This window comes from Anas acuta, chromosome Z, assembly GCF_963932015.1.
Source record: "Anas acuta chromosome Z, bAnaAcu1.1, whole genome shotgun sequence".
In the NCBI taxonomy this organism is placed as follows: Eukaryota; Metazoa; Chordata; class Aves; order Anseriformes; family Anatidae; genus Anas; species Anas acuta.
Window position 1 is genome coordinate 52,082,227 of NC_089017.1, and position 22,947 is coordinate 52,105,173.

The 22,947-nt window shown below is 33.8% G+C and overlaps 1 protein-coding gene across 7 annotated transcripts in view; it reads left to right on the top strand.

Moving 5' to 3' along the window:
- The window catches only part of PAM (peptidylglycine alpha-amidating monooxygenase), a 145,768-nt gene that overhangs the window by 102,699 nt on the left and 20,122 nt on the right, over positions 1 to 22,947 (top strand). For 5 of the 7 annotated variants that reach the window (XM_068667171.1, XM_068667175.1, XM_068667174.1 and 2 more), the window contains 4 exons: positions 3,656 to 3,843; positions 5,045 to 5,113; positions 17,114 to 17,419; positions 22,521 to 22,650. In XM_068667171.1, the coding sequence (XP_068523272.1) occupies positions 3,656 to 3,843; positions 5,045 to 5,113; positions 17,114 to 17,419; positions 22,521 to 22,650 (693 nt within the window). The remainder of the gene's footprint in view (positions 1 to 3,655; positions 3,844 to 5,044; positions 5,114 to 17,113; positions 17,420 to 22,520; positions 22,651 to 22,947) is intronic. The other 2 variants (XM_068667176.1, XM_068667177.1) reach the window with 1 other exon arrangement.

A 22,947-nucleotide genomic window follows, 5' to 3' on the forward strand; every position in this document is an offset into this window, starting at 1 on the left:
TACACAAAAAGTAATGCAAATTTTGGAACTATGTATAAAAACATGGGGAAATAACTATCACCATAAATATGAAATGGAAGGATAAAAAGGAATGTGTTCCAACAATAATGGGTATATGTAACAGTTAAAATGTATGAGCATTCTTTAAATCTTAGAAAGTGTTTTCCTTATATTGCCGTTATCTTACTTCTGTTTGGAATGACAAATCCACCCACTCCCTCCCCCCCAAAAAAAATTTTTTTTTGAGTTCCATCCTTTAAGCTTCAAATATACACTGGAAAATTAACAGGAAATGCAAGTGTGAAATGAAAACTGTGAAGTAATACATACCTGAAAAGGATCAGATCAAGTCTGCATGTTCACTTTCCCGGTCTGTAATTTTCTGCTTGAATTTTTGTTTTTTTTTGAACTATCTGAAAAAGATCTTAAACTCCTTATGTGATTTATCTTTAATATACATAGAAAGCTGGGCTAAAACAAACTTATGGATTTGCTTTGTCTGTTCCCCCTTTCAAAGCTAATCATTTAAAGCTTAACTATTCCTAGTATATGCTTTCTGCTTGTCATTAAATCATGTTTTCAGTGTTATAGTTCTTTAATAGTGGTGTAATTTCTGCAATAGCCAACTAGTGCCTTGCATATGAATGCACTTTTTCTTTTGCTTGACATTTTTTGAGTTACTTTATGTTACTTTCATTATATTCTGAATTTCTGAAGGAGTGGACACCTTATCACATTATTGTATTCTATGCTTCACTCAAATTATCTTGATGAATACTGTGTCCATGATAGATCTTTGATAGTCTTTCTTGCTGCCTTTCTCAATGGCTGTTGTGCAGTGCACTTACTGTTTTAACATTTTGTCTATAATAACGTCCAAGTGCACTGTCATTCAAAATGCTGAGTGATTGTCTTTTTTGTAATGCAGTGCTCGCTTAGTTTATTTTTACCTCAATTTCTTTGCATTTTTATCCAATTAAGATTGAAATTGCCATTTTTGGCCACGTCTTTACTTTATATGTAAGTAGAAGAGGAAGGAGTATTAGATATTCTTGTTTTGTATTTAGACCCTTCATAGCTGTGTTGTCTGTTTCTTTGCACATTAGATTTTTTTTCCATGATTTCATTTACTTACACTAGCTCATGTCTATTATCTTGCTCTGTTATTTCATGACGTCCATTGCTCGCATTAGCCTTTTTTAGCCTTCTCTTCTCCTCGTCTGAAAAATCAAATGTGGTATTGAGGCATGCGTATACGTATGTATCTCTGACTAAAAAAGGTTTAGAAATGAAACCTGATTTTGCTTGTGCTGTTGACAGTGTATATTTTCAAGGTAATTGCAAGATCATAGACTTAAAATCTCTGTTGTAGAGAGGTGAGGCAGGAGTCATCACTTTAACAGTTGCATTTATCTGTATTTCTCCTCAAACTCAAACTTCATAACAGAGGATTGAATTATCCTCTGTCAAGTATGATCAACAACTATAAGAATAATTACTAATTTACAAAGGATTTTTTTTTTCTAGAAACCAGTAAGTACTCCATGCAAAGACCCACTACAGTTTTATAACAGATAACATAATGATGTTTCAGAGTAAAAATTAGAGTTGATGTTGTGTCAAGTAATATATAATTTGGTAGCCTAAAGAACTTCAAAGAATTGGAGCCCAGTCAATGTAAGGTTCATGTCTTTGTAAAGGAAAGTGCCACTGACCATTTTTTATCCAGTTGTAATTCAGTGTATTGCATGGAACTCTTAATGGATGGAAAACCATGTTAAGTTGTATCTTTCACTTTCAAAAATAAACATTTTTATTTTCATCAATATAAATTTCAGAAATTATAATTTTCAAAAATAAACAAGTATTGTACCATTCCAGAGAAGGTTCATGTGCCTGTAGCAAAATGTTCCATATTCAGTATTTAAGACTCTTTAACTGTATTATCTTGCTTTTTGATGATAAATCCTGTTTTAGTTTCACTTCACTGTGTATTGATCATATACCAAGATCTGAATACACTTCTAGACACACTTCTAGATATCTGTGGCTGTGATATGAAGGTGGCTTATGAGATTTTAATTATTTTTTTTAATTTGTACATTAGCATTTCTACTCATTAGACTCATTCACAAAACGGGATTTCTTAGTAGTTCAAGCATTTAATGGAAGGATTCTGTGTTTTCTATGAATTTACTAAAACTGTTGTTGATAGTGTTTTTTGTTTGTTTTTTTTACTGTGTCTATGCATTTCAGAGTTTATAATTTAAAATTTTTTACAGTTATGTGTCAAGTGAACCAGAGTTCATGCAACTTCCACATTCCCTTTTTGTAATAGCGACCATCATAGTTGGAGTACAACAGTGAAGTGAATGCTTTCTAAAAGCTTAGGCAGAGCTTGCCAAGTCAGAGTCTGATTTTTGTGGTCTCCAAGGGATAGTAAATTTTCAATCCACGAAAAAATACCAATTCCCCTTTTGAAACAGTCTCTTCTCCCATGTTCCTTCTGTCCCCCCTCTGGCTGGTGTCATTATTGTTGCTATGGTGAATAAATGAATGCTGCAGGATGCTGCTGGAAAAGTCAGCACTGACGTCTTTTGCGAACAGCTAATAGGCCACCCCCGTGTCATTTTATGAGTGTGGGCTCACTGGTTAATTGTGAAAGCTGATTAAAAAGTCTTAACATAAAACCCTTTATTTTGTGAACCTTTCTTTTTAAGTTATAGCTTATTCCATTGTCAGGGCTATATCTATCATAAAAGGTGTCAGCACATATGGCATAAATAAACAGAAACAGATCACAGCTGCAAACAGCCCCGGTATTGTCTGCTGCATAAAGTAAAGTTTTTCAGAGAAAATTCTTTCTCATACCAGCTGAACTTTCTATTGAAGGCAGGATTATGCACCAATACAGAAAAGCCTCTTCTGTTTCAAGTACATGCGTAACAGCTGTCAAAGAACTAGATTTTGCCTACTGTTTAGTCATGTTTCTTCATACAGAAGCTTGTGATCGAGTTATTCTCAAGATGGCAATGATATATTTTCTTTAAGAGTTATTTATGGTATCTTAATATGTAATCAAGTTTTGCTGTGTTGGAACCACTGTGACTGGCTATTGAATGCATGTACTTGAATGTGGAGGAAAACAACTGTCTTAAATGATAGCTGCTGAAATTAAACATAGAAGTTATTTCCAATGATTTTAAATCAAGTGACTCTAAATCAAGTTTACCCCAGGTAGTCAAAAATATATGTTATAATGAATGTTACAGTTCTGTCTTTTTCATCAGAACATGTACATAGTTGATGACACATTGGGGAATATGAAGAGTGTACTGTACAAAAGAGGAGAAGGAAGAGCAGTTTAAATCACTGATGCCATTTTCTCTAGAGTCAAAACTTAGTTCTCAGGAATTCCTGAGATACTAGAGGAGCTTGTACAAGCTGGTAGTTTCTAATGAGACTCGTTCTCTTCTAGAGAAACTTCTGATACTGGTTCACTGCTGTGAAGCCATGAAGTGTTTTAGTGTGGGACTTCTGAACATTTAATTGCAACTTCTTTAATATTCTGTTAAGCATGTTAGATGAATTAGATAATTTCTATATTGAGCTAATTTTCCTCTTCTAACTGCTGCATCTTTTCTGTATTGTATAGGGGAACAGCCAATGATGAAATGTGCAATTTTTACATTATGTACTATATGGAAGCCAAACATGCTGTCTCATATATGACTTGCACACAAAATGCAAACCCTGAGATGTTCAGAAACATACCACAGGAAGCAAATATTCCTATTCCCATCAAGCCTGATATGCTAAAGATGACTCATGGACATCATGAAGGTGAAAAACAAAACTTGCAATCCATTTTATTTTAGGCCTTTTTTTTTTGCTGACTGATATGCTTGTCTGTGTTGCTTTGTTATGATAAACTTTCATAGAAAAGAAATGCAATTTTGAATAAAATCCAAATTGTTTATTATAGAGCATTATGAGATTCTACTCTTGATTTTGGTCAAAAATGTCTCTAAGACTTTTGCCTATTTTCTCCTATTGTCATCTTTCAATTTCCTACATACTTTTATAGCTAACTGAGCTATATACCCCAAAGATTGACCTCTTTGCTATGGTAAATATCAGCACTTAACATTTTTTTAATAGTTGCTTTAGCTTCTATTTCCTGTGAAGTTGAAGCATAACATTTCTAGATCCCAGTTTTCTAGATCCTAGTACCTTGATATGGAAGGAATCAAATGTCTGTTAAACACTGCTGTGCATATATGTTGGCACAGCAGTATTATTCAGAAGCAATTATGGCAAATACGTCAGTGTAGTAAAGTACAGTTCCATGCAGGACAGCAGATATTAGAGGCAGAATGCTTTAACAAGCGCTTGGAAAGCTAATAACTAGTTATGGCAAAATACTGCCCAGACAGAACTAGATCATTTCTCATTCTGTAGTTCTCTTGGAATCATTTGTTGCATTTTTGTTGGGCAATCCTTAGGCACTAAAAGTCATAAAAGTTGGAATGTATTTCATCCTAGTTACTGAGTAATTTTTTATTTTTTTTTTCTGCTGACTTCATTTGACTTGGGACTGCTATATAAATTAAGCTTTGACCCATTGATCATGCAGATTTATGCTACCCTTTCACAAAGTTTTTATGAAACTTGCATAGCACAAAATTTCATATCAATTACCTATATTGTTTTTAATTTAAGAACTTCAGAAAAATAAATAAATACCCTAGCTTTTACTACAACTGTGTAATGTGTCTGCCTACATTATGATGGATAGAGAGATGGATGTAGTGTTCTAAAATTCTATCTAAACCTTCCTTCTATCCTGTTACTTGTGAAAATATTATTTATTTATTCTAGTTGGTTTACTGCTACACTGGTTGGTGCACCTACTATAGATGATGGAGGGGAAGAAAAAAAACAACACATACTCGGTTCAGAAGGACTATTTCCATTAGCAGATGATGTTTAGTCCCATTAGCATGCAGAATTGAATAGCATATTCTAAATTTCCTTTTTTTAGAAACCAAGGATACTGATAAAAGTTCTTTGCAACTGTCAAAAGGAGAAGAGGGAGAGATTCTGGATCAGGGTATGTACTTGTTTATTTCGTTTTCAAGTAAGGAACTCATTAATGTTAAAATGTGATAAATTAAATCTCCTGACTGTAGATGACAATGAAGTTTTAAATCTTTTTTTCCTTTAGCTGATGCAGTTTGTAATGTTCTATTCAGTTAATAATATTGGAAGTTATATAAGACATTGTAGGTAAAATTTATTAGTGCATTATAATCTCATTAGATTTTTCTGATTTTGTTTTACTTTGTTAAAGAAGGTTGTAATTTATCTGTAAATGCAATCCTGGAGAATGGACACGAAGAAGTTGTAGCAGTCCAATAGAAAGAGAATTCATTCACTCTTTAATGTGGTGATTTATGTAATGTGCTATTAGCTCTCCTCCTATTCCTTGGTTTGTATTACTGTGCATATGTATGTTACTATGCTTCAATATTGGTAGTACATGCTGTGGATTGAGTGCTATTAGTGTTTAATACTAAATCTTTCTCACGAAATATGTATGTCTTCATATACACATAACAACTCATGCATGGATGTGTACAATATTTAGTTGTAGCAAAAAGCATGACTAATGTGTCTAGAAATATGCTGATTGTTACTTAGGTTTCAGAGTTATTAAAATATGGCTGTACGTTGAAGTTCTTGTGGATAGTATGTTATCTGACACTAGGTTAGTATCAAGAGTTTTTTTTTTTTCAGAAGGAGAAATCCTTTTCAGGTATACTTTCATTCTCTTTTAATTGAACATTGCTGAGGCTTGTAGGACTTTGGATAAGCTTCTGTGTATGTTGACTATTCTCACCCATTTTCATGCTGAATGGGCCTTAAGTTTAGTATTGTTAGTAGGTGTTGGTGGTAGGGGGACGGTTGGACCAGAAGATCTTGGAGGTCTTTTCCAACTGTAGTGATTCGATGAATCTAGTATAAAATGTAAAATTAAAGTCAGGTGCCTATGATGAAACTGGACTGCTAAGGAAGAATGAATTCATAAAATATATATCAAATACAATTTTATTTTTTTTAAATGTACTCAGTATTAGCTGTACTCTTGTGGTATTAAGGAAATAGTCTGAATATTTGAGAGATGTTAATCTGTGCACTTGCTAATCTTTGTTTTCATTAAAGGTGGAAGGAAATTTACTAACATCTCCCAAAGGGGTTAAGCTTTCTATACGCACTGCTATTTTGTGAAGTTAACTCAAATAATTAAGTTACAGTTACATTAAAAACTAGCTTCTGGAGTGTAAGAGCATCTTTACGTAAGGTACTGTAAATTACTGTAGGCAATATTTACAATTGCAAATTTGAAACTTACCTTAAAAAATTTAAAACAGATATTTTTTTTACATATAAATACAACTCAAAAAAGATTTGCTTCTTAAGCTTATTTCAGACCAGTATGAGCTAGCTGCTTACAAATATATATATGAAAGTTTATGCTGATAAGCAGCTTCACCCTTATGTTACTAGAAAGTGTATTAGCCTTGGTTGAGGATGTTACCCATATGCTTTATTGAATTCATTAATGTTTGAAACAAGATGCTCTTTCTAAAATACTTTTCAATTGTGTTTGAGATGTGTTTCAAAGCAACATTTCTGTAGTGCAGTTTTGTTTGCTTAGACCACTAGTTGGTATACATCCTCATCTAACACGTTTCTATGGAAACAGACTTCATTGCGCTGTCCGTTTGAAGTTAGGTAGGTTCGTGATGTGAAATATCAAAACACAGTAGTTGCAATGAGCAAATTTTGTTTCATGTTCTTAGCTGTTAGCTTAAGATAAATTCTTCGGTCATTTACAGGACCCTGGCTTCAATTTTGCATTGAGGTACCCGAAACTTCAGTTAAATTATATGTATGTAAGCCAAAAAAAAAAAAGCAAAAGCAATAATTAAAAGACTTTGGTTTTATTTTTGTCTGCAAAGAGAGGAAGTTGTAAGGCTTTTTTTAGAAGTGCTTTCTGGGTCTACATGATTGTTTGGTAAAACACACTGGGAAAATCATGACCTGAAAGTGGTCTTGTCTATCTTCTGCAATAACCTTAATGAGTTAGCCAGTATCAACCAAATTGGAACAAAGCCTTATAGGTGACAGAATGAAAGTTCTACAGCACAGCGTGGGGTGGTGAATCCCCAACCCACACAGAAGCAAATAAATACTGAAGTTAAGTTTATAGCTTTTTTTTATTTATTTATGGTGTGATGTGAAATACTCTGTATGATAAACTTATCTTCAAGATACAGATCTGCCAAGAGTTAGGTTTTGATTCGTTCTATTGCTGCTGAGCTGTTGCTTATTAAATTCAGCCTTTCGCTCACTCTGAAGATAATACTTCAGTGATTTTTCCACAACTGTGTTTTACCCTTGCATTTTACTTTTTTCTTCATCATTCATGCTGGAGCAACTTCATTTTACTCTTCTTATTTTCAGGTAATTGAAATAAACATTGTTACTTCACTAAAATTCAAATAGTAATTACATTGCCCTGGAAATATTAGCAAATCCAGGGAGATAGATACATGATGATGATGGGGACAAATTCTGGTGTGGCTAGTATTAAGTTTAAGTGTTTGCCTCAAAAGGGAAAAGAATAAATGTATGCTGTTTAATAATACCAGCTTGCTAATAATTTACATGATTACCTGGACATAGTTTTAACAGATTTACTTCTACATGTAGCTGATTTATATTACTGATACCTCCTGGAGTTACCATTGCTTTTACTATAAATTCTTGATTCCAACATCTTCAATGAGAAGCATGTTAAGAAATGCTATAAATATACTGAAATAAGTAGTATTCATCACACAGTGAATCATCACTCAGCATGAAGACAAAGCTAAATCCCTCTGATGTCAAAATTAAAATGAACTTACATTAATGAAGCTGACCTCATTATATTGTTTCTGAAGCAACAGTGCCATTGCCTAGTGAGGATAAACTGTTCATAAAAAGTTACTTATTGCAGGAAATGCAGTTGATTTAAACACTTGTGCATATACAAACAGTGTTTTCTGTTCCTGCTGAAGCACTAACGCTCCAGCACAAAAACATTTTTTTCATCAAGAGAAGTTTAATTAAATTAGATTCAACAGATACAGTACTGAAAAAACTATTATCTTTTCATAATATTTCCCACATCTTTAGATGTTTCATCTTTCCTTGTAGAAAAAAGGCTTAAATGTTTTTCATTGTTTGCTCAACATTATCCCTGCCATAGACTGTGGTATGGTATAATGCAGTGTAGGTTTGTTTTGATATGCAAGCAGTAAAGCTGCCTTACTATCAAGACAGTCAGTTGCTGCTATACCTGAAAGCTGTGTAGACACAACAGCAGGAGTTGTTTCTCAATAACAAGAGGGAATATACAGGTGATGGTAAATCAAATGTGCATTATTTAAACTGTTGGCTTGTGGCTCATGATTTGATAGCACACTTTGTATGCATTAGATGTGGTAATAAACTTTCCTTTGAAGCAGAAAAGGCAAATATTTTTTCTAGTAAAGCCAATATAATTATGCATAAACAGTTTGTATATTTCAAGGCTGGCTTGAACTGAAAATTCATTTGCAGCCTATAAAACAAAATTCAAAGTTGATTTTTTGTTTCAGAAGGGTTTGTTGCATACACATGTATGTGTTACTTGCACATGTACAGCTGACAAAAAAGAAGCGGTTTTCATCTTATTTCTTATTATATTAATGTTTACTGTGATACTGTAAAAAATAAAAATCTACATGTTTTTATTGTGTCTGGCTTAGGGAATTCAGAAATTAGTACTAAAAATAGCTCTTATCATTTTGCCTGTTGTGTTGGAATCTGAAGTGGAAGTCATGGAAGTCATTCATTTGCCTTCAGAATTGGTGAATTGTATTGGCAATACATTTGGATATTTTTTTTCTCATCCCCCATTATTTCATGATTACTATGAACACAGGCTATTCCGGGAGCTTGAATGGTGAAGTTCAATACAAGAGAATTCAAAATCTCTTTTTGAATGTCCCAGCCAGACTATCCCCTTTGCACGGTTGAATGTGTTAACTGAAATCCTATTAAAACCTCCTACATTTAAACTAATATTTAAAATGATGTCAAAAACAAAAAACAAAAAACAACAAAAAAAAGATTTTAGTTTTTACAAAGGAGAGCTTCAAGTCTGTGATCATGGTTGCAGACCTGGTGGTAAGATCGGTTGTAGAGAAGCAAACAATTGAATCTCTCTTTCATATAGACAGCTCCTGCTGAAACTCAGTGTAGTTATGGTTTGAATATATGATGTGAAATACAATGTTAAGTATCCTGTAAAATTGGTTTTTGAGACGTTTCTAGGTGAACACCCAAAATTAATGGACACTAAATGGCAATTCTGTCTGGAATCTCTAGCAAAATAGTAGTAGTTATGGATCCTAATTTTATGGGACAGGCTATGGTAATGAAGTAATTTAGTGTGTTTCATAAAAGTTTCTATTTATTTTTTAACAGAAATGTTAAGGAGAAGTCTATCTGTTCAGTTAAACATTTTTTCAGGGGTGCTTGGAGTATTCTTTGGATGAGGTTAAATATAGTGAATAGGGACTGCCCATTGGTTGTATAACAGCAATTCTTTGGAAAAATAGTATGCATCCAAGTAAGAAAAAGTGACATCATAATCCATACAAAATGGGAGATGAATTAAGGTTACATATAATTCTGGTATTTATTACCTGTTGGATGCCTACCTGATCTTTAAATCATTTTCAGTTGTTGTAAGCTCTAATTGCACATGCACGTGTGCACGTCCACACATGGATGAATATTTTTCCCCAACATTTTTGTGACACTGCTAGAAATATTTTGCTAGGTTGTAGCAGAATCTGTGAATTGAGAAGCTGAAATGTCTGTTTACTGTGTAGTATTCTTCTGTTTACTTGTACATCTCTATGAAATTTTATACAAAAAAATATACTAAACAAGTCTCTTAATACCTGGGATAGAAATTAATGATTTAAGTGAAACGAGAGCTTACAGTTTTCCTCTTTCTGTCTTATCTCTGTTTTGTTTCCTTCTTATAAGAATGAAAAAGGGAGGAAATGTCTATGATTTCCAAGCAGAGGTGGGGTGAAAGGAGAAACAAAGCAGAATCAGCATGCAAGCAGATGCTTGATTTTTTCAAGTCATGAAGTAGCATGTTTCTGTGATATTATGTAATGATAGTGTCAAACTGTGAGACCTGATGTATGTTTATGCCAACACATGTACTCGTAAGTTACATTCCTTTCTAAAATAAAGTTGTCATAGTTTACCTTAAAAGTTTACTTTTTCTAGCTTGTGTGCTGTTCTTAAGAAAAGGGAGGAGTTCAGTATGGTAGATGGCTAAAATTCTTGAGGTTGACAGAGAAAATATGAGGTTTGAAAGAGAAGACATTTATTTTCCAGTATTGATGTGGGCTGGAATAGAATGGATATGTTTTAGATTAAGGCCAAGTATTAGAAATTCCACATATTTTAGCCCTGGAATGTTTCTTTGGTGCACAGAGATTAGATGAGTTTCCTTAAATAGGGTGCAGCAATAAAAGTGTCTGCATTAAAGCTTGGAAGACAATGCTACTAAGAAGTACTAAGAGCAATATTTACAGTTAGAGAAGTAGAATTACAAAGATTAAAAATCTGTTTGTTGTTTTAGCACTAAAAGATCCTGCTGGAAGCTGTAAATAAAAGATGAGGTTCAAATTAGGTTAGAATAGGATTATTCATAATCTTTGCAAAAACATTTTCATCACAGTAGAAAAGGGAGCATTAGATCTAAGTAAAACATGGCAATTGGTATGGGTTGGCTACCTAAGCAGAAGAATATAACAAGCATGAAAAGAAACTATTTTAAATTGTGTGTTTCAGTCTTGACTGTTTGACACATGGTTTAAGTTCTTGAATTACAGAGGGGCTTCACTTAGGTATATTCTGTAATGCCAAAAAATATATATTTATTTAACACTGAACAGCTGCAAAACCTGGTTATAATATCATTAACGTGTCTGAAGAATTGAAAATAGGCATTGTGTTAGTCTAGGAAGGGTTCAGAGAATTCTGAGCTGTTTTCATAGTTGTTCAAATAAAACTGTAGCACAAATATAAAACTCATTAAACAGAATATTATTTTTTTTATTCTGTGCAAAATGTTTCTTTCTTACAATTTGCATGTCTTGAAGAATGATGATGATAGATCTTAAATAAAAATGACCAAATAACAAGGATACTTAGGTATCCGTAATATATAAGTATATATGTCTTGGTAATAACAGGCAGAAGTTTTCTTTGCTATGTTGATACGCTCATGAAGTTGAGGAAGTACTGTTTTGTCTGGAGAATAAATTGTGACCAGCTTGGGGTTTGAATGTCAAGTTCCAACTTGCTGGGGAAGAAACCCCCATCTGTACCAAAGAGTCAAACTTCCACTTAAGTGGAAGTTCTTTTATGTTTTCTCTAACACTTATGTCTGTCTTTGCCAGTTACAAAATCCTTCGACCTAGTGACTTTATAATCTGTATATTAAAATATTTTGGTGGTTGAATTAAAAACAAAGGAAGCCAGATTTACATTGGAATAGTAGTAAAAGCCCTTCTTAGCAACATGCAGACATAGAACAAAACAGAAAATTGTGTTACTGTCAACCAAAGCTAATGATACTATTTTGCAACCTTTGCTTCCACCATTTTTCTTCTCTAATCTGCTTTAAAATGGCTTGAGAACAGAGGCAATTCCATTTCTTCAAACATGTCAGTTTGTGCTTTAAGTGTACATCACCTAGGGCACAGTGATGGGGACCAACAACCTTTAGAGTAACTTAACAGTTTTCATTTCCTCCTTAGCTATACCTCTGTCCTCCGCCCCTTCATATTCCTTCATAAAGAAACACTCTTATTTAATAGTTTTTAGTTCTGAGGAATCTTTCCAGTGCTTTCATCAAAACAGCAGATTAAATCAGAATGGTAGGACTTGTGAAAAATATTAGACTAGAAAACATTTTGAAAATTGATTTGGATCGTTACGTCAAACTGTGTCTAATATCACTTCCTATAAATAAACAGACATTGGGTTTTGCACACTTCTGCACTCTCTTTCTCTGCTTTTCTTCTCTCTTTTCTACCGGCAGTGTTATCTCATGTATGTCTGTTCAAACACACTCACTAGCTTCATGTGGAAGCCAAAGAAGGCATGGTTAAACAGATACAGAAAATGGAACTTTTGCTTTAACAAATACTGATAAATATTTGGAAGGCATTCGGTCATGAGGGCACAGTCATGAATGTGATATTGACAGACAGATTTTGATTTCTTCATTGATAGGATAGTTACTCATCTAAAGGGTGCATTTCTCTGATACAACTATTGATATAGCACTTAGGTATTATTAGGCTGAAATTTACGATGAGGCTATGTCTTAGTTGGAGTTCATACCATTTGGACCCTGATTTCATGACTTTCCAAAAAATTAAAAAATAAAAAAAAAATAAAAAAAATAAAAATCAGTCACTATTTTTGCCAGACCAACAGGCTAAAAAGAAACATTTTCTGATAAGACAGAGACGTATTTTCAGAATACACTGGATTTTATTCAGGTATAATTTGGAAAACCAAAGCTAACCATGAAGTTTTGTCTCTTATTGCAGTCATAATAGGCTGAAACACTGGAGTTTAAAAGGACCGTCATACTGATTCTGTATCAGATCAGACATGTTCAAAAAGAAGTGACTTTCAATGCAAGTGTTCACACTTCAGTTAAAACTAACTGCAGCATCACACAAATCAACTTTGCAGTAGCACTACGTTGTCTACGTAGATAAGCCATAGATAGGCTTTTGCTCTCAATTCTTTCAATTCTGTCCTGGCAAGATATCATTCTGCCAAAAGTCTTGGTGTTTGAAAGGTTGAATTTTCTACCCATCTCTTAGCTTGATCTTGCAGCACCATGGCCAGATACTTCCTACAGACAATAAGTTGGTACTTCCAACTGCATGATGGTGTGAAACTTAAGAACCATGGACAGAGACTGTTCTCTGAAAGTTTGGAAGATTACAACATAGAGGTGAAAAAAAGAAGTCTGGTTTTATTCATGGGCAGTTCAACTCTTTCAGGATTCTACCCAGACCATTGTGGTCAACATACTAAACCGTTGTATTGTCTTTAACTAATCCAGCTCTACACCAAGGTCAAGTCAGGTTCTGTAAAATAATTTGACTAGCATGGGAGTGCCATAGAACTTAAGGTTAAACTAACTAACAGCGCTTTTGTGTTTTTTAATGTTGGAGTTGTTGGTCTTAACAACTTTGGTTCCTCCAGAACAGAATTAACTCCAGCTATTTGTAGCCAATTGTCTTATACTGTATTACATAGAGGGAAGTGTCCTGATAGCTTAAGAATAAGTACATGTAAGTATCCTCTCTGAAACTCACCTAATCAGCCAGCATCCCTGAGACTGGACTGAGTACTGGAAGAAAATAAATTATTCATGCTAGATTTCAGTTATTTCAACAAAAGCAAGTGATTCATTCAACCGTGTTGTCTTCAAGTCATTCTAAAGGTCAGGTTGTCTCATCTCAAACAAAACCAAACAAGTAACACAGTACATCTTGCTGGTGTGCCTTTCACACTGAATATCTTCAGGTAAGCAGCATCCTTTAGCTGTTCCAGCTATTACAAAACATGTAAAGCTGCAGCATGAGCTTGCTTTGACATTTGCTGGATATGATTTTGCAGAGAGCCAACAGTTAATCAGAGACAACATGAGTCTACTCTTTGTAAGTTATCTGTAGTGGATTCTGAATAACTTCTTAAAATGATGCTGCTCACAAGTTTATTGGAGTCTGCCTGTGGTTCATAACCAAAGCTGAGAAAGCCTGGTTCCAGATAATATGGGACTGGAATTCAAATATGTGGAGTTCAGGAATCGGTTGGTTACATTGAGTAATTAGGAATCTTTGGTATCTACACACATCTTTTCTGCTTTGTAAATACTGTGAGCAGTGTAAAGTTGCCAAGAAACTGACAGAAGACTTCAGCCTGCTGTTTGTGCCAAGCATATAGAGATGGTGGGCAAATATATTGTAAGTCTCATGGATGTCTTTTGGAACTTTAGGTATAGGGATTTTGTATTTATTTTGTCAAAGAAACACATTTACTTAGGCTAAAGTTCACAGTTTCAGAGCAGCTGCACTTCACACCACCTTCACTCTGTGAGTCATGCCCTTTTCCATACTTGCAGGCAGTTCTTGAATATTCGTATCTATTGTGGTTACAACCCTGCTCCTTACTGAAAGCCTTTCAGGAAATTTGGAAAATACCTGGTCTACAGCCACTGATAGTGACCTGTCCAACCTCCCTTACTTAGTACACCAGTACTTGAAAAGTGCTTGAAAATACCTAACATCTCTTATGATTGGTCCTGGGAGTAAACTAAATCTGATCAACCTGTTTGAAGTTGAGTCACTGATTAGTAGTTCCTGAGAAGTCCACAGGAATTCTCCCTGAAAGCACCTTGTTCTGACAGTTTTCCCTTGGCTTTTGTTGTTTCTAAGTTAGATTCCTCTTTTCTTCTTAGTTCTCGTAATCCACTGAGTCCTATTTCACAGCATTCTTTGTAGTAATTAAAGCTAGTTTTAGACAGGTAAACTGAAACTTTTTTGTAAACTAAAGCTTTTTTCTTTTTTCTTTTTTTTTTCTTTTTTTTTCTTTTTTTCTTTTTTTTTTTAAGAAAGAAAAAACAGCAAGTGCTATAAGTTTTAGAGGGTGAATTAATAGTTCTAAGTCAAACAGTACACATCAGACATAGAATGCGGTGTCTTTGGCAGAAGCAAGAAGCTGGAAAACTTGTTTAAAATGAATGAGCATATGAATTATGAGTTAGGAAGCTGAAACCTTTATACAAACTGTCACATGTTCTCATTGTGACAAAGAATTACAAGCAAATTAATCTGTTGAATTGACTGTTGATATGGAACTAGGAAAGAGTGAACTGGTCAAAGAGCACTAAAGGTGCCTTAAAAAGGTCTGAAGTTTAAAACACACCAGGCTTGCTTGCTGTGGGGAGACATGTCATAGTTACATTACAAACACTGCTTTTACCATTCAAACCTCACCTTTAGAAATGACTGCATATAAAAAAAGTTTTCTTATCTGCGGATCTCAATCCATGGATAAAACCAAAAACTCTTGTACTTACAAATTTTGTTTTATTTCTAAAATGGTGCTAAAAAAAATAGTTAAAGACAATGAAAACTATTTTAATACCAAAAGTTGTTCCTTAAGTAAAAATTCCAAAGGTGTTCCTACATCAGCACCAATTCCCGGATGCTTTTGGTGACTATAAAACTTGATTAACAGAGTTATAAAGCTTTATCAGAATATGTATGTTTTGTATCCAAAGCTTCTATTATGTCACACTTCTTGAACTAGTTCAATCAGTTGTTGAACTAGCTGAATGATGGTATGAAGGTTTTGAGGCATACTAGCTTCATAATTATATTTGAAGCAAATATTGCCTTTTTTTTTATATATAGTTTAACATTTCTTTTCTCTTACCTAACTTGCTTTGGTCATTTAATTTCATTAAAATTGGCCCTGTTACTTCAATAATTATTTTCTGACAGACATTTTCACCTGGAATATTCCATTTGCATGGGCAAGGAATAAAAGGCTACTCAAACTGTTTATAAACATGACAGATCCCCTTAAGGACATTTCCAAAAGACAACATTTTGTGGTGGTTTTACCACATTTCTGGGCTGCAGATCATAGTTTCTGATTCTGTGTGATTTTTTTGCATGAAAATTTTATTACTTATAGTTTGCTTGTCTAAATAGTGCTTAATATACCCTGAAATCGGTATAAGATAATACAGATTTTTAATAATGAGTGATTTGTACTTAAAATGAAATAGAAGTACGTTTATTTGAATTTAATCTAAATGTGAGTTGAATGACTCTTTCTACTCCAATGGTGTAACTGCAGTTTGTAATAGTTTCAGACAGCCAAGATACTTGGTTAGTAAATTCAAACAAGTTGGGTACCTGCTGTTAGTAGGATATATACTGTTAACCTGCTGGTTAGTAGGCATGTCATGTCACCACTTTATTGAATCCTGCAAAAAAGAATTGAGAATGGACTTCAAAAACAGCTCATATGACTTGTATATTTTGTGAGGCAAGTTGTATTATTGCATTTGCATGCTTAATTTCAGTTTGTATCCTTTTAGCTATTGTTCTGGAATTTACTGAAATGTTTAGTTTCTAAGAAATCTATAGTGATGACCATGTTAAGCAGCTTGACAAAATACTGTTCCCTGCATTGCCAGCTGATATCATGGCTGATGGCTGTTACTGTTTGTGGAGAGAGGAGGGGCAGAACCCAGACCAAATTAGTGCATCAAAAATGTAGTGGACCACTAAGAGTTTCACTAGGCAATCTTCTTTCAGCAGTATGCTGTATAAGATCTGTAAAGGTTTGTTTTCTTTCAGCCTAAGCTCCTTATTTGATGACAGATTTCAAAGGAATATAGTTTGACATGCATCTATGTATATGATTGTCTTTATGAGTGAGTAAATTGATAAAACTGTGGAGTTTTTGCATCTCTATTATATAAAAATAGAATAATGCAGCAGTAACCTGGCAAATCTGGATAATTGTGTCATAAATATTATTTTCTAAAATTATGCTCACCCTTTTTTTTTCTTCCTCAAGAACATCTGCACAGAGGTAATGATTTTTTGATGGCAAAACGTCAGGTAAAAGTGGACTCTTCTATGTAAATGAAGATGATAATGATTTGACATTATCTTTTTATACCACAGACTTGGCTCATTCAATTCCTGAGACACAGTTCACTCTAATGCTATGACTGACGATTGTTTGGCTAGTTATGTTACATGTGCTTTGCTGAAGTTTTCTAAAACAATTTGATCTGTTATAATTGTTTTGTGTTTTTTTGTTTTTTGTTTTTGTTTTCCTTCCTTTCCTCTTATCTTTTCTCTTTTCTATACAGGTGATTTCTATTCACTCCTTTCCAAGCTGCTAGGAGAAAGGGAAGATGTTGCTCATGTGCATAAGCAAAACCCTACAGAAAAGGCAGAAACAGATCTTGTAGCTGAGATTGCTAATGTAGTCCAAAAGAAGGACCTTGCCAGAGAAATCACAAATCATGATGAGAGGGACAATGCTATTCTTGTAAGAGACAGAATTCACAAATTTCACAGATTAGAGTCTACTTTGAGGCCACCAGAAAGCAGACATTTCTCTTTACAACATCCTAAGCATGATGAGGGAAGCTGGGATAAAGAACATACAGGAGGTGGGTTAGGGGTTAATTTTATGCAGTGAAATGCAATGTAAGAGCTGTGATCCACATTAGCAAAATCTGAAGGGAATATCAATTGATGCTTGGAAGTATTTTACATAACAGCTTTTCTAATTATGGAAATATTCTGCCTTTCTTTTGTAGCTGTTTCAGTGGCTTCTTTTCTCTGTGTGAAGAAAGAACGTATACCAATAGCAGAATGCCAGTACTGTTTGGAATATAGAGTATTTTTTCCACTCTCAAGACTTGTACTTAATTATTTGGTATCAATTATAAAACATATCAATTATAAAACAAGCTAAACACAAGAGAATATAAAAGTCAGGGACCATGGACTTTTTTAATACGATTAATGATTGTGAAATGATCACCGGGATAACCTATGTATTTTATAAGCTTTCTGATTTACCTTGGTTTGTCAGACACAAGATTTTATGAGGTTTATTGCTGTAATCCTATCGGCTGTTTTTCTCTCATTCAGAAGAGTCATGAAAAATTCTTCAGAAGAAAAACATTGTGCATATTCATTTAAAATTGGCTTTGGCTACCCTAATATTCTTGGGCTGGCTGTTTTATTATACTAGGATTATAATTCATTCCCTTCAGGTTTCTATGACAGCAGAAACCGTGGAAGTGTTGTGTTTGTTTTACTTGCATTTTCGTCTGTGTGATATTGATTGTGCTTAGTCTTGCTAATGTGGAAAGCCAGATAATACAGTATGTGATAAGTATCTCATAAAAAAAATACGTATGCATGCAAGTCATCTGTATGCATAAGCTGTAGCAACACATGCTTGCTTTTATGTTGCAACCAACCAGCTTGATGTTTCCAAGTGCTGTTGTATACAAATACACATCATATGTCATCCATTTGATTTTTATTTCTGTTCAAAATGTGAATATGTAGTATCTCTGTTTACATGAGATTCTGTTGCAGTATTCAAATTCAGTTTAATTCTGGGCTTGTATTTAACAGAAGGCCAAAAATGAGGACTTTCCAACGTTGTATTGTTTTAGTTGGTTAAATGAGAACCTATCAAAGTATTGGCATAGAAGCAAAAAAACAGGCGCGATGTTATCATGTGCCTTGACAAGTGATAATCATAAAAAATTCCATAGGCAATGCTGGAATTAAATGATTGGAAGAGTAATGTGTGTATGTTTCTGGGAAAAAAGAAAAAAAAAAAGTTTGTTAACCTCAAAATAATCATATGTGATGTGTAGAGAGGAAAAAAGCTAAGAAAATTCTTTGTTTTAACTGATTCAGAAGAGGGAGTGTCAGTGAACTGAATAAATACCTAAGTTGCAACACCATATGGCATGAATTCTGACTGTAGAAATTGTTTGCTCTGCTACTTTAGTAGTTATATATTCATCTGGTGGGGGAATTTGTTGGTGGAGTGCTAATAAATGGACTTTGAAATGACTCAGGACTGAGATACAGCAAAAAGCAAAACTGAAATGATCTTAGCATTCTTGTCCAATGCTTCTGATACTAACTACAGAAATTCTGAACTTCAGAAGCTATCAGCGCCATCTTTTGGCAAAAGAACTTTTATTGCAAAAAATCTTCAAGCATATGTTTAAATTCTGTTTTGGGACTTAGAAGAATACAAACCTGCTTCTCTAACAGATTTTCATTTAAAGGAGGAAAGAGTGGAATGTGGTTTTATGTTGTCTTGATTTAATTTAAAAAAAAAAAAAATTGTACCCTTCATAAAATTCCAAAAGTTTAACATTTTTAGTCTTAGAAATCCTCATTTTTCTAACATGTAACAGACCTGAAATAGCAAGCAAACAATACGAATTAAGATCATTATAAATATTATGTGTATAACTTTATACTACTTATAACCTTTCTGTACTGCTGTTATATTACCACCCTGTGAGTGAACACTAGTCAAGCAAGTTGTTCAACATCACTGCAACTGGTACAATTACGCCTTCTAATTACAGCAAGAAGTATAATTTTCCAAGTTTTAAAACTCCTTTTACAGTGCTTATTTACATTTGTCAAAATATAAATGACTACTCTGATGGCAGGGAGTAAATGTAACATGAATAAAACTTGTAGATAAGAACAAAAAATAGCTGCTAGGGATTTACGGACAGTAAGTTGCAATTTTACTAATAAATAAGGGCTTTAGACTTTCACTTGTAGGGAGATTCAAATCTGACTTGCGTGTTTTAATGCTATTTAATTCTTAAGAGTTTTATTGAACCAAATGAATTACTCTAAATTACAGTATAGAAGATCTGATCTTTTAGTTTAGAAATCTCATTTACAACAAAAGCAATGATTGTGTATCTATATACTTGAAAAAGTAACTTTAATTTGTTTTAATAGCGAAATGTAATTGTGTTTAGTTTCGTATATAGCAGGTCTATGGACTACTTAGTTCTGCAGGGAATTAACAACAAGTCTTAGATATATGAATATATGTATGATACATACATTTAGTAAGCAAGCTTATGTAAAAAGTTAATTCCCTTCATGGAAGGACTTTCAGTATGAAACCTGTACATGAACAAGAAAAAATAACAGTAAACCAATTCTGAAAAACTGTGAGAAAATCCAAAGGTTGTGTAGCTGGAGTTCTTGTAATTAGACTGTATTACACTGTTACAGTGTATTACACTGTTTGATGTTTGGACTTCATTCTGAAGGATGTTTCCAATTTGAATGACTCTATAATTTTAATGTTTTCATCTATGGGGAATATTTTTGTCCTTTAAAAGTAACTATAAAAATTTTGTATTCTGCATGCCTTTTTGGAAACTGAATTTTACAAAGGACAAAATATAGGCTTTCTGTATTGAGACTTTAGTTTTTCTATCTCTTTGGGAAAAGTCTCAATGACCATGGGGCACTGAAACATTAAATGTATGTAAGTTTCATGCAGGCTAACTTTGAGCAACTGATGAAGCAGACACTGGGTTTCTGTCCTTTTATTGCTTACAAAATCCTGGTGTCCTGGTACAGGTGAACGTACCTGGTATTGCACCTGCTGCTACCAACTCAACAGTACCAAAGTACTGTGGTTTTTATGAATATGTTTAATTTTATTTTTATCCTCTCTTAGTTTGGAACTTTTTTTTCACCTAAAACTGCTGCATTAGGATTCTTGGTTTTGAATTTTCTGATTGCTTTTTTATATTCACTGGTGGTGACTATTTTAGATTTGTCTTAGGTTTGCTTTAGCTGACAGAATTTCTCTGTTAGCTACTCACAGCTAGGTATCTAGAACTACGAAGGTAAAATATCTCCTGTGCTAAGTTTTCAGCACTGTTTTTCTCTCTTCCCTATGTAGATTGTAGAAAATACTTTTCCCTCCACCACGTTTGCTTTTTCTCCTCAGACTGCATCTCTTCCAAGTAAAAAGGAAGTGGGAATTACGCTTACCAGAAAGCTGGGTTGCAGAGGTTACGATTAAGATTTTGGGGATATTGTCCCTTTTATTTTTCCTTTCATGAGAATAACGCTTTCAAGTGAAGCCTCTTGTATTCCTTGGGTAATTTGTGTTGAGAACTTGTTTCAAAACACTGATCTTTCAGCACTCTGTGAATGGAGATTGTATGATTACATGTGGCTAGGTTGTATCCCAATGATTGGTTTTGAGGATCACAGCAAAATACACAAACTTCAGGTTGAGCTAAAATTTGCAAAACTGAAAATAGCAAAAATGATGCTAGCAGACAGTTTGAATACTACTGGAACAGCTTCAGTTTCAGATAACTGCAAAAAAACTCTTTTCTATTCACCTTCAATTTGTCAGTGTGTACCTACATACAAAGCCTGTACCTTAGAAATATCTGAATTATGTTGAATAAATTCACATCCAAAAGAAAGGAGTGATGGATTTTCTAACATATAGAAAGCTTCTTAACAGATTTTGTTTTCTTTTTTGTTTTATCAGTTTTAGTAACATTTTTCTTGTGGTTGTATTTTTTATTTTGGGGAATACAGTTCAATTATCTGTCAATAATGCAAGAGCAATCCAGACCAACCTCTTTCAAATTGCATATTAAGCAGTCAGTCTATTTGTAAGAAATTAATCCTTGAAGCCAACATTCTGCTACTTTTCCAAATTTTGGACATCTCTGTTCACACATTTAATCATTGTAAGTCTGCTTTTATATAAAGCATTCTTAGATTGAAGCAAACTTCTTTTTTAAAAGTCTGGTTTCAGTCTTTTTTTAATCTTAATTTGCAGCTATATTTTTCTCCCTTTATTGAGAAGTTTTACTACTTAAGACAAAAACAGAAAGTATCCATTTTTTTTAGTAGTGGTTCCCTTGCTAAATCCTGTATTTTTGGCTTAGTGTGAAAATCAGATTTGTGTTATTCAAAAACTTCCCAGCATATGTTCTTAAAAAGTGTCCTAATATATAAACAGTGACAGATACCCTCCTTCATTTCTTTCACTAGATTTAGACATCTATTTCCTATTCATGCCTGTAATCTTTGGATTAGGATACAAACACTAACTAGAGCTAATTAATGCATATGTTTGTTTTAAGAAATGTCATAGGAGAAGAAACTTCACAAATGTACTATTTTATTTGTTTCTCTTTGCTGTTTATCTTGCTGTTTATCTTGCTTCTCTGCATTGTGTTTTTTTTTTTTTTTGTGTTAAAAGCTTTTTTGAAAAAAGTTGTGAATCAGCCACTTCAGATTTATAGATAGACTAGTGATTCCTATTCTTCCATTATGCTTTTTAAATAAAATACTGATAGGTTATTATTTAAATTTGCTTGCTTATTTTGGATAGTATTTGTATGTTTCTGTAATTAACCAATCAACCAATATTAGAAAGTATTAACAAAGCTGTGAAGTTTCTATCGTCCTTCCAGACTACTAGCAGGATACCATTGTTTGTGCATGCTTTACTTAAAAAGCATAAAGCTATGCTTGGAATTAAATTGCAATGCATTCATGGAAATTCTGCATGCAAGAGTATGTTCATACATGCAAAAAGCCAGTTAACCAGATTTATATTCTTTCTTTTGTGTGTGTGTGCATGTGTGTTTTATTAGTATAAATGTGCTACATTAATGTCTGCCTTTTTTTGTTGTTGTTTGTTTCTTTGGTCAGATTTCCACATAGAAGAGGCTGTGGAGTGGCCTGGGTTAGACCTCAAGCTGGGCCAAGTTTCTGGCTTGGCTCTGGACCTTGAAAATAACTTAGTTGTCTTCCACAGAGGTGATCATGTTTGGGATGAAAAGTAAGTAGACATTTTGCAGAATGGCTTGTTAAAAGGTCAATTTAGTGTATATATCTTGTGTATCTTCTCAAAGAAACAAAATAGATTGCAGTTCCTGTTCTGTTTAAGATTCAGCTCTTTGGCTGAAAGTGCCTTCAGGAGACTCAGAATTGAAGTGGTGACTGACGTTCTCAGGGCTATAGGGTTGCTAGTTCTTTAGACAGTAAGAATATGTCTCCAGAGAAAAAGAATATTGTACATTATGTCCCAAAACTTATCCCTGCTTGTCCATGTCTTCGGCTGGAACAATAGGTTGGG